Genomic DNA, 12,330 nt, shown 5'->3' with positions numbered 1-12,330 from the left:
CAAGATTAAAACTTTATTTATATGAGTCAATCAGAAGAAAATGTGTACACAAAGGATCCACTGCAAACCTTCTGTTTCTGCTGAACGCTAACCCTACCAAAAATCATCCACTAGTCTATTCAAGATGTATTTTGGATTAATTGAATCTAATGTGGAGTTCAGGACAATCATCTACAGTCACTGAAAAGTGATCTTTGGATCTAAGATGAGTATCTGTAATTCTGCAGGATCTACAGCCGATCTCCTGCAGTCCCAAGGAGAATCTACCACTGTGGATCTGTGGTGATCGGTGATCTGCCTCAGGACAGAGTCTCCATGTTGACCCGGGACAGGGTGAGGTCATAAAGGATGCGAACTGTGTTGATGGATCTCAGGTCAGTGACTCGGTGTTTGAACGTCAGCAGGTGAGAGTTGTTGGCGGCCACCTTGTACTCAGTTGTGGTGCAGAGGATCTTCAGCTGCAACAACAAAACCACAAACTGTCATCAACCTGCTCACCTATTCACACGCTGGCCTTTTAACTACACTCTATGGTGCATTCACGGACCCTCCGACATCGGAGCTCTTAGTGATATAAATCAAATATCTGACCTCAAATGGCTGTCCCCGGGCAAAGGGGAAGCGGGGCTGCTCCCTCTCCTCTCTCCCCCACGCGTCTCTGATACGGCTGTTCCTGACGATCACCTGCTTGCCCTGTTCATTGAATCGAGGGTTGAAGTGGAAGGCCAAGTCATTCGACGACGTGGCCAGATCCACTGTGATCCTAAAACAACAGAGATTTTCACTGATCAGGTTCTTCAGCAGCACATTACAGGGTCTCTGGCTCGCAGTAGTTTTAATGTCAACAGACAAACTGACTGAATGAACATCCCCCTCACATACAGACTGTAAAACAGTAAAGTCACACAATCAGTGCAGAGCTTCGTGCTGAATATGTTCCATTTAAAATGCAGCACTGATTATAATCCATCTCCATCCATCCCTCCATCAGTCCAGGATTAGTATATTCATACTGACCTGTTAGCGTCGGGTTTGATGGTTCCAGTGATGGTGATGAGCAGTTTGTCATAAACTCCACTGGGAAGCTGCATTTGATACGGAACCACCTGTCAACAGGAAACCATCCAACCATCACTCCATCACTCCAACATCTGTCTCTGTCTGTCTTTCTGTCTCTGGCTCTCTCCATCTCTGTCTCTGTCTGTCTCTCCATCTCTGTCTCACCAGACTCTGTTGGGATGAAGGACTGGCCCATCCTCCAGATGCGGTGGGTTGTGGTTGTGGGGAGTCCCAGGCGGGGTGACTGGGCTGACCGGGGAAGAGGCCTCCCCCTCCAGACTGACCTCCAGGCCAGGCAGGGTGAGCAGCAGGCTGACCTGTTGACACAAACATCTCGTCGTTATGTGTTTTTGTCTGACTCAGTTTTATTAAAGCCCTCATTTGTAAGATTTAATATTTCTCCTGATGATCAAAGCAGCAGCTCAGATGACTTTAAGACTCTTTCATTTGTTTGAAATTAGATTTTCATAGAAGTTCATAGAATAGAAGTTTTCACCAGATTTTTTCCAGACTGAGACAAATGAAGCCAAGAGATATTGAACTCATCATCAGCATTGTCAGATTTATTCACAGAAAAACCTCTGTCATCGGAAGAACATGAAGCTATAATCACATGAAACTTTAAGATAAAGACAGAGCGTGTTGATGATGTTAGTGGAGACAATAACTGTACCTGGCCAGGTAGGATTGGGAGGTGGTCCCGGCCAAGGACCGGCCCCTCCCTGGTTGTTGCCATCAGAGGGCCAACCACCGAGAGCGTCTTCCAGCTGCAGAGAGGAAGAGAGGAGTGAAGAAAACAGGAAGCCAGAGACTGCAGTTCCTCTAATGGCCACCAGGAGCTGCTGTGAATGTGTCTCCACAAATACAGTCAGGACAATTTTTAGAGAAGAAGATTCACTCAGCTTCTCTTGTTCTTAGTAACACAGCTGTTAGCTGTTAGCTGTCAGAGGAAATTAAAACAAACCAAAAACCATCAACAGTGCAGTCATCTTTGTTCAGGAATAATACACAAGAATGAGAAGACACTAAACTGTGTGATGAGTGTGTTTGTTTGGGCCAACGTGAGTCAAATCTGGCCCAGCTGTCCCTGAAGGCAGCATAGCCCACAGTGTGCTTGTGGGTGACAGAATTCAGGGTGTGTGTGACACACAGGAATGTTCTGCATGTAGGTACTGATTTTACACACACACACACACACACACACACACACAGTCAGTCAGTTTCACATTTCACAGGCACTTCAGGTATCTGCAGCGTTGACTGACTGTAATAACATGTCTCTGTTACTCAGTCAACCAAATGGGAATCAGACACTTCTGTTGGTTTCTTGCATTACATTAAATGAACCAATGGCTCTTCAAAACAACATGTGGATAAATGAAACACGTTGAACACCTGATCGTTCAGGTGACATAAACACAGAAACAGACTCACGTTCATGTCGCTCTTCTGAGGTCTACAGGAGAGAAGAAGAAGAAGAGAAGAGTGAGCGCGAGGGTGGACGAGTCCTGACACGTAAAACCTGCAGCTCAAACGTCTTCATCGTCTTTACGTCCGCTCGTCTCCTGACTGGACCACTTTATTTACTCTGATTTCACTGAAACATAACACACTCTGTCTTTCTGTTCGTGGAGTGTTCTTATGTTTCTGTCCAGATCGGCAGTACATCCGGATGTAAGGATTCAGTAGAAAGTCTGAACACTTAAAACTTGTGATTTCTCTGATTTATCAAATGTCTCCACTTGCGTTGCATGTATTTATAGTATTCATAATAAAAATCTGGAAAAACCGACGTCAGTCCTTCGAGTCAAAGGTTTCAGATAATTTTTCTAATTTCTGGGTTTGAACAATACTTCTGTACTTTTACTTCAGTATTTATACTTTGTTGAACTGCTGCTGTTACTTCAGTAAAGACTGGATCCGATGTCTCCATGTAATACTTCCCCTCATTTCTGTTATTAAATCCAGGGGTGGACAAAACAACGGAAACCCACTCTGTCCACGACAGTTGAAGCTCTGCACTTGAGTAAATATTTCAGTTTATTCTCCAGCTGGTTTGTCTTCTGTTTGTTCGGTGGTCGGTGGAGTCAGTTATCTCCAGCGCAGGAGCTCTGCGGGCTGATTTATTCTTTACATACTAACTTAAATCTGCTCAGTATGTTTGTGAGAGAGCGTACGTTCCTCTCTCCCAGTGTAAATAAAAGTTGAATTGAATCATCTGGAGTCGCAGGCTCTCGAATTGAAAGGCCTGAAATGAACATGTCAGCTCACCTGTGACCACTGAAAACAGTTTAGCCTCTCTGTTCTGCTGAACCACCTGCTCTTCACAAACTGCTTGTGTTGTCTTCACATTAATTTCTCATTTGCCTTCCTGGTCTGATTTCATCATCTGACAGTTGAGAATAAAAACAGAATGAAAGTCAGTCAACTTACCTGAGTTTACCTGAGAGACAGAGCTGTAGACACAAAGTGACGCTGTGCGAACAGGAGAGAGTTTTAAGTCCCGAGCCTCACCCTGTTCCCACACACACACACACACACACACTCACACACTCAGTGGGTGTGTATTTTGGGTGTGTGTTTGGGAACGTTGCCATGAAAACTTTTGTTTGATGAAAATTGTTTTTTTCCTCCCACACACTTGAGATCAAACTGGATTATTGACGGATTATTGGTTTATGATCATGTGTTGCCATGGAAACTAAAGAGCAGATTAAGATCAGACCCACCTTGAACACTCGGTAAGCTCGGTGCTGTGCAGATGTTGGAACAGCAGCAGTCGTTCAGGGTCGTTACTTCCTTCACTGAATCCTTCAGAATTCATCACAAACACAGAAAACTGAACCCACATTACGATGACTTCAGCTATAAAACATTATAACTGAAGTCATCATCCCGTCTCAGAGCTTTTTGGACCCTCTGTTAGCGTTTGCTTAGCTGGCTAACAGAGCCTGAGGGTCAGATCACAGTCATCCAGAATCCCACTGGGCTGCACCACCCAGTTCTCCTTGTGTGGGACTCTGCTTTTTGTTGTTCCATTGTGCAATTTTTGACAGAGGAGCACACTTTGTTTCACAGTCCTGTGAGTGTGTGTGTGTGTGTGTGTGTGTGTGTGAGAGAGAGAGAGCAGACTGGGTGTGGCTGTGTCTGGTCTGTGGCCTCTGGCTGTGATCATGTAGCATCAGTATGTCTGTGAACATATTTCATATTTAGAGGCTTTGATGTCTGCCAGGTACAGAAATATTTTGGTTCTGGTTCAGTTGATCAGCTCAGCCTGGAAAGTTAGTTGCAGTAGCTCCAGTGTTCCTTACTCCTCTTTATATAGCACCAATTCACAACAAAAGTTATCTCATGACGCTTTCCAATTAGAGCAGGTCGAGACCAAACTCTTTAATTAAGTTGTAATACAGAGAGCCCAACATTCCCACCATGAACAAGCACTTGGCCACTGTGGAGAGGAAAAACTGCCTTTTAGAAGGCAGAAAGCAGACCCTGGCTCAAGATGGGTGGCCATCTGCCTTGACCAGTTGGATTGAGAGAGAGAGAGAGAGAGAGAGAGAGAGAGAGAGAGGGAGACAGAGGGGGGAGGGGCGTGAGAGAAGGAGCACACAAGCAAAGATGCGTAGCAGCAGCAATAATACCAGAAGTATTGGAACTGTAGATAATGATGAAGTATACCGAAGGTGCTATGGTGATTATGATAGCAATAGTAGTAATTATAATGGTAGTAGCTGTACAGAGTAGTAAGAGAATTAAAATAGATCATGACTAAACAGTAGTAATCGCAGTTTTGAGCAGGACCACAGCAGGAGGTCCAACCACGATCCATGAGAACCTGAGAGACCAGAAAGCACAAGGACTCCAGGGAAGAAGCTGAGTTGGTAACCTGCATTAATGGGACATAAATGTGTGCAGAAGGAGAGTTAGAGGAGGAGAGAGAAGCTCAGTGCATCATGGGAGATCCCCGGCAGTCTGAGCCTATAGCAGCATAACTAGAGACCTGAACCAGCACTAACTATAAGCTTTATCACAGAGGAAAGTTTTTAGTCTACTCTTAAATGTAGAGAGGGTGTCCGCCTCCCGGACCGAAACCGGAAGATGGTTCCATAGCAGAGGAGCTTGATAACTAAAGGCTCTGGTTCCCAGTTTACTTTTGAAGACTCTAGGAACCACAAGTAGTCCTGCATTTTAGGAACCCAAAGCTCTGGTGGGATAATAGGGAACTATCAACTCTTTAAGATAGGATGGTGCCTGACCGTTCAGGGCTTTATATGTGAGGAGGAGAATTTTAAACTCTATCCTGAATTTTACAGGTAACCAATGTAGAGAAGCCAGAACAGGAGAAATATGATCTCTCATGCTGGTTCTTGTGAGTAATCTTGCAGCAGCGTTCTGGATTAGCTGGAGAGTCTTTATATATTTATTGGGGCAGCCCGATAGAAGGGAGTTGCAGTAATCCAGTCTAGAGGTAATGAATGCATGGACTAATTTTTCTGCATCTTTCTGACTCAGAAAGTGCCTGATTTTTGCAATATTGCAGAGGTGAAAGAATGCAGTCTTTGAAATGTGTGAGTTAAAGGACACGTCCTGATCAAAAATAAATCCTAGATTCCTTACAGTGGAGGTTGAGGCCACGGCTAAGCCATCTGGCATTGCTATATCACATGATAATAGTTTCTAAGGTGTTTGGGGCCCAGAACAACAACTTCAGTTTTGTCTGAATTTTGAAGTAGGAAATTGCAAGTCATCCAGGTTTTTATGTCTTTAAGACATGCCTGAAGTTTGACTAGCTGATTTGTTTCTTCTGGTTTCATTGACAAGTACAGTTGTGTGTCATCTGCACAATAATGAAAATGTATGGAGTGTTTCCTAATAATATCACCAATGGGGAGCATATAAAGAGTGAATAATATTGGCCCAAGGACAGAACCTTGGGGAACTCCATGACTAACCTTTGTGAGTGTGGACAACGTATCATTAACATGAACAAATTGAAATCGATCTGATAAACCAGTTTAATGCAGTTCCTTTGATGCCAATTAGGTGTTCCAATCTGTGCAGTAATATAGAGTGGTCAATGGTGTCAAATGCAGCACTAAGGTCTAACAGTACAAGGACAGAGATAAATCCCTTGTCTGATGCCAGGAGGAGGTCATTTGTGACTTTGACCAATGTCGTCACTGTACTGTAATGTGTGTAATCATTGGGGACTTCACCTGTCACTATGTCACTAAGAAGTACTATGTGACAATGTGTTTACATGTGTTAATTGCTTTTCTGTGTGTTAATGGATTATAATGTCAGTTAAAAAATGATTTTTTTCCGTGAATTTGCTCAGCCTTTGGACCGAGTTGTCATCCTTCCATGTCATGCTTACTCTTTACATCTCGTGCACGCATCATGGGCGCTGTAGTAGGATTATTCACCGGTCGGTATTTAGCTTCAGGCTTTCAAAACCTTCCATCTGATCTGAACTCAGATTTTAAGTTTGCAGCCCAAATCAACTGCAGAAGTAATGAAGAGCCCTTGAAGAGGAAACTCACCTGAGCAGCACCAGGTGACTCAGGTGGTATCTGTTTCTGTGGTGACTCAAAGTGCAGATTTACGTGAATCCATTAACAATAAAGATTGTTCATTAACTCAAAAAATAAGTAAAAAGAAGACGGTGAATTTAAGTAGTGCTGAGTCAATATGCTAGAGTCAGGTATAATTGTCAGTTTTTGACTATTTTTGATTCTAACTTTATATTTCAACTTAGAATTTTTTTTACCTTGCCATGTTTGGTATCATTTTTGTTCAACACAACCTCACAAGTGTGATTTACTGTTATTTTTTTCATTTTGACATACTGTATTAACACACTGGACCTAAAATCACACAAAAACTATAAAATCCGAGTGGGAAAAATGCGCTGAAGTGCGCTGAATGAAGTGCGCTCAGTGCGCTGGTGTTTACTGCGTCTTCTTGCATAAAACTCGCGCAACAAACGCGCAACAAATGTGACGGCAATGTTCAGGAAAAAAACATTGCGTATATTGTTTATCATAACTCGGGTTTTACTTGACATATTAACAAAATTTAAAAACTGGTATATAGTTTGAAGTGCCCACTTTCGACACAAATTAAAACTGAGATTCGGCGAGGCTGCGTCTTGCAGCTACGTCGTCTTAAATTGGTCTTGTGACGCCGGCGCGTCTGTCGACTCCATGGTGTTAAATTAAATCATTTGTGAGTGTGACTCATTACAGCGGACAGAATAACTTAACTGAAGTGTATGAAACTTTAATTATAAAAACATTGTGTTTGTGTAGACAGTCCCCTTAATTTCATATATAATAACTTAATAAAGTTCATGCACAAGTTTGCATTAATTTAATCAAACTAAGTTCTTATTTATAGACATCACACCATTATGGACAAACTTTGCATTTAACACCTTGCACCCCTTCTGTCTGTCTGTCTGTCTGCCTGTTTGCCTGTCTGCCTGCCTGCCTGTCTATCTGTCTGTCTGCCTGCCTGTGAGCCAGCAGGGGGCAGCAGAGCACACCACAAGAGGTGACAGCTGACAGACAGCAGGTGTCACTGTGGAGCTGCAGACACACACACACACACACACACACACACACACAGGTATCCACTGTGATGTCACACTTCCTGTTCTATTTTTCACATTAAAAGAACTAACGGTGCGTTGACTGTGCAGGCTGTAAAACTCTCTATGTAATTTAATATTGATATTGTACTCACATTGTATTCATATGTAAGTGTAATCTGACTGACAGCGTAAAAAAGTCTCTTCAAATTGTAATAGTCTGAAATAACATAGCGTAGTGTACCAAAAAATACAATACAATATAAAAAAAGGTGTGTAACGTACAGTGGAGCTCATCACTTCCATTGGCTGAAACTCCTCTCAAACAGCAGATGTTCATGCTGAGTTTTGCTGTGTAATAATAAATACTGTGTGTGTGTGAGTGAGTGTGTGTGTGAGAAGAATCAATTTAAGTCAGAGGGAGATGCGCATTTTGGGTATTGTAGGTGGCAGGCTTCAAAGAATGTGTGGTTCTGCCGCACTGATTGGTTGTGGAGCTCTGGGAGGTAAACCTGCAGAAAGTTTGTCACCTGTCAGGTGTCTGCAGGTCCCACAGGGTGGAAATGAGGTCAGTGACGTCATCACATGATGCTGAGCTGCCTGCACACGCTGAGTGAGAGTCCGACTCCGTGAAGCAGAAACCTGCAGACAGATAGAGATGAGCTGCAGATAACTTGTGAGATAAAATACTGATGGAGGAGAGAGAAGGTGGAGGATGTGCTCAGGTCTCTGGTGGAGATCATCTGCCGCTAAATACCAGAGAGCAAAGACCTGAACCACCTGGAGCAGGTCTTATCGAGTCATCGTGTCGTTCTTCTCACGCTTCAAGACTACACCACAGCAGGCTGCAATCACACCACCTCTGCCCCAGTCGGTTCCCAGCTCCAAACCACTGACTGTGCAGGCACAGGATGTGGTATGGATGTTCAACAGGGTGAATTCCAGGAAAGCGGCTGGACCCGACGGTGTTCCCCTTAAGGTACTAGCCTTTAGTGCCTGTCTGAAGTCATCCAGCATCATTCCCATACCCACCCACAGCCTGCCTCACTGACTACCGTCCAGTTACACTCACCCCTGTCATCAACATCACGGTTGGTCCTAGGCCACATCAAAGACTGCCTCCCTCCAACCTTCGGCCCCCACCAGTTCGCTTACAAAGCGAACAGATCGACTGAGGACGCCATGTCCATCACCCTCCACAATGTGCTGAGCCACCTGGAACACAGAGACACCTGCGCGAGCGTGTTCTTTGTAGACTACAGCTCAGCCTTTAATACAATCATTCCTGACATCCTGGTCAGCAAACTGTAAAACCTAGGACTCCACCCACTCATCTGTTCCTGGATCAAGGACTTTCGCACAAACAGACCACAGACAGTTAAACTCGGACCTCACCTCTCCTCCACCCGGGCACTGAGCACAGGCTCCCCACACGGATGTGTACTGAGTCCACTGCCCTACACCCTCTACACCGCGGACCGCGAGTCAGCCCACACCAGGAACACCATAGTGAAGTTCATGGACGACACTACTGCGGTGGGGCTGATCTCTGGGGATGATGAGTCAGCCTACAGAGATGAAGTCCTGAATCTGTGTGGTGTCAGGCTAACAACCTCATCCTAAACACCACTAAGACTAAGGAGATCATCCTGGACTTCAGGAAGCACAGAGCAGACCCACCCCCACTTTACATCAACAGTGACTGCATGGAGAGGGTCCACAGCTTCACCTTCCTGGGCACCACCATTTTGGCTGACCTCACTTGGTCCATCAACACCAAGTCCGTCATCAAGAAGGCACAGCAGCACTTGTACTTCTTGAGAGGGCTCAGGAAGAACAATGTAGATCAGAAGTTGCTGGTAACCTTCTACCGCTCAACCATCGAGAGCATCCTGTCCTACTGCATTACAGTGTGGTTTTCCCACTGCACTGAAGCTGAGCGGCAGAGGCTCCAGAGGGTGGTAAAGACGACGCAGAGGATCATCAGCTGCCCTCCCCCCTCCCTGAAGGACATTTACCTGTCACGCTGCCTCACCGTGGCTACACCCATCTTGCCTTTGACCCGCTGCCCTCTGGCAGGAGATACAGGTCCATCAGAACCAGGACAAACAGATTCAGGAACAGCTTTTTTCCACAAGCAGTCACCATACTGAACACACACATACACTAACCACACACCACTCTGACCTGACATGCATACACCTATACATACTGCACTATGCAGCTGGACTTCTCATCTTATACCATATGGACAACTTCTGTGTGCATTAACTGCAATGTGCAATACGGCTCTGTATCCATTCTATAGACAATATTTATATTAACTCTCTGTTTTTGCACTATTTTTCTACTTACTTGCACCTTATTTTATTCTTACTTTTGTCTCGACTATTTATACATACTTAGATTTAGATTTAGAGTAACAGCACTCCAAAGCTGCTACAATTTCATTGTCCTGAGGAATGTGTCCCTCCATCAGAGCTCCTGTTAGCTTGAGTCACAGACATTAAAACCTGAATGTTTGCTGACTGAACTACCAATGCTGGAGTGTCAGTGAGAATGAAGCAGCTGACATCTCTGAGCTCACTCCATCAGACACCACAGACTGGTCCTGGATCAGTGAGTGCAGCTGCTCCCCTCAGTACGCTGTAGAAACATGTTGTTTTATTTTACAACTGGGCTTTTATTGTGGTACTTGTGTCCAGGTTTCCTGTGAGCTCTGGTGACGTTTTACTTTTCCAGACCGATGGCTGAGACACAATAGAAACCGTCAGACAGTCCGCAGAGTCTGTAGCTCACAGACTTTTCAACAGTCAGTTTATGAAGGGTCTCAGGTCCTGGACAGGGACGGAGGGGGTGCGTCTTTCACAGAGTTTAAACACTGAAAACCAGCGAGGTGGACGGTGGACACTGAAGTCTAAACTGGATGTTAGGACTCAAGGACTGATGCAGACTCGCTTGTCCCAACAGGAAGAAAAAAGAACAGATGAAGAGGAACATATTAGCGCTGATGTGCATCCGTCCTGTCCTCCGTCACTTCTTCATCACATCTTCATCACATTAACAGATACTTCCAGCTCCTCTTTCATCTGGCTTCAGCTCAGTGCATTCTGGGTAATCGGACGGCAGGATGTTCCCACCGTAAATCTGCAGCTCGCAAACATGTTTTCATTAAACCACTTTATTAAATCAGCAGCAGCCGACAGCTGAGGTCACAGTGTGTGTGTGTGTGTGTTCAGGATAACTCTGAAGACCTGCAGTGACAGTTAAATGTGTGTAAAACAGCAGGCAGGACACACACTTATTGTACTCACATTGTATTCATATGTAAGTGTAATCTGACTGACAGCGAAAAAAGTCTCTTCAAATTGTAATAGTCTGAAATAACATAGCGTAGTGTACCAAAAAATACAATACAATATAAAAAAAGGTGTGTAACGTACAGTGGAGCTCATCACTTCCATTGGCTGAAACTCCTCTCAAACAGCAGACGTTCATGCTGAGTTTTGCTGTGTAATAATAAATACTGTGTGTGTGTGAGTGAGTGTGTGTGTGAGTGTGTGAGAAAGAGGCAACATTACAGTGATGGAGCTGCTGCAGAGAGACAGTAAATTATATGGATAATTCAATATTGTGAAGAAGCTGAAGGGATGAGAGACCTGGAGGGGAAATGCTGCCATAAAGAAGACACACACACACACACACACACACACACACACACACACACACTGTGGGTCGATGTGTTATTGGCAGCAGAGAAGGAGCAATAAAATCAAACCTTTATGTTTACTTGTTTACTGTGTGCACCAGATAAGAGCTCAGAATCTTAAAATGCAAATAAGGAAAATAATTTTAGTTGCATTAGAAAATTAGCAAGAGGAGACAGGAAGTGAACTGTGATCCACACAGTGTGAGCAGGATGTGAGTGTGAGTGGACTGGATGTTCAACACAGAATCACAGCCTGCTGATGAGCTTAACGAGGAACCTGAAGTCTGTGTCCGCCGTGACGGACCGTCTGTGACAGAACAGACTGGACAGGTGCGTCAGGGCCAGAAGAGATGAAAAACGTTCCATGACTGCAGCAGTCCAAAGAGAGCTGCTGCCTGTGGGTGGAGCTGTGAGGTGGAGCTGTGAGGTTTAGCACTGAGGTGGAACTGTGAGGTGGAGCACTGAGGTGGAGCACTGAGGTTTAGCACTGAGGTGGAGCACTGAAGAGGAGCTGTGAGGTGGAGCACTGAGGTGGAGCTGTGAGGTGGAGCACTGAGGTGGAGCACTGAGGTTTAGCACTGAGGTGGAGCACTGAAGAGGAGCTGTGAGGTGGAGCACTGAGGTGGAGCTGTGAGGTGGAGCACTGAGGTGGAGCTGTGAGGTGGAGCACTGAGGTTTAGCACTGAGGTGGAGCACTGAAGAGGAGCTGTGAGGTGGAGCACTGAGGTGGAGCTGTGAGGTTTAGCACTGAGGTGGAGCTGTGAGGTGGAGCACTGAGGTGGAGCACTGAGGTTTAGTACTGAGGTGGAGCACTGAAGAGGAGCTGTGAGGTGGAGCACTGAGGTGGAGCTGTGAGGTGGAGCACTGAGGTGGAGCACTGAAGAGGAGCTGTGAGGTGGAGCACTGAGGTGGAGCTGTGAGGTGGAGCACTGAGGTTTAGCACTGAGGTGGAGCACTGAAGAGGAGCTGT

The 12,330-nt window shown here is 45.1% G+C and overlaps 1 protein-coding gene across 1 annotated transcript; it reads right to left on the bottom strand.

Annotated features, from left to right (window-relative positions):
- On the bottom strand, positions 1-3,591 carry lgals3b (lectin, galactoside binding soluble 3b). The gene is made up of 7 exons (XM_046413882.1): positions 3,493-3,591; positions 2,494-2,515; positions 1,733-1,826; positions 1,225-1,376; positions 1,018-1,106; positions 592-763; positions 1-458 (listed from the first exon to the last, which is right to left on the bottom strand). Exons 2-7 carry the CDS (start codon positions 2,497-2,499, stop codon positions 300-302), a joined length of 672 nt encoding a protein of 223 aa, XP_046269838.1. The 5' UTR covers positions 2,500-2,515; positions 3,493-3,591; the 3' UTR covers positions 1-299.
- Positions 3,592-12,330: the final 8,739 nt, after the last annotated feature.

This window comes from Scatophagus argus, chromosome 15, assembly GCF_020382885.2.
Source record: "Scatophagus argus isolate fScaArg1 chromosome 15, fScaArg1.pri, whole genome shotgun sequence".
Lineage (NCBI taxonomy): Eukaryota > Metazoa > Chordata > Actinopteri > Scatophagidae > Scatophagus > Scatophagus argus.
The sequence above is the reverse complement of the archived record's forward strand: the minus strand, read 5'-3'. Positions and strand labels throughout refer to the sequence as shown.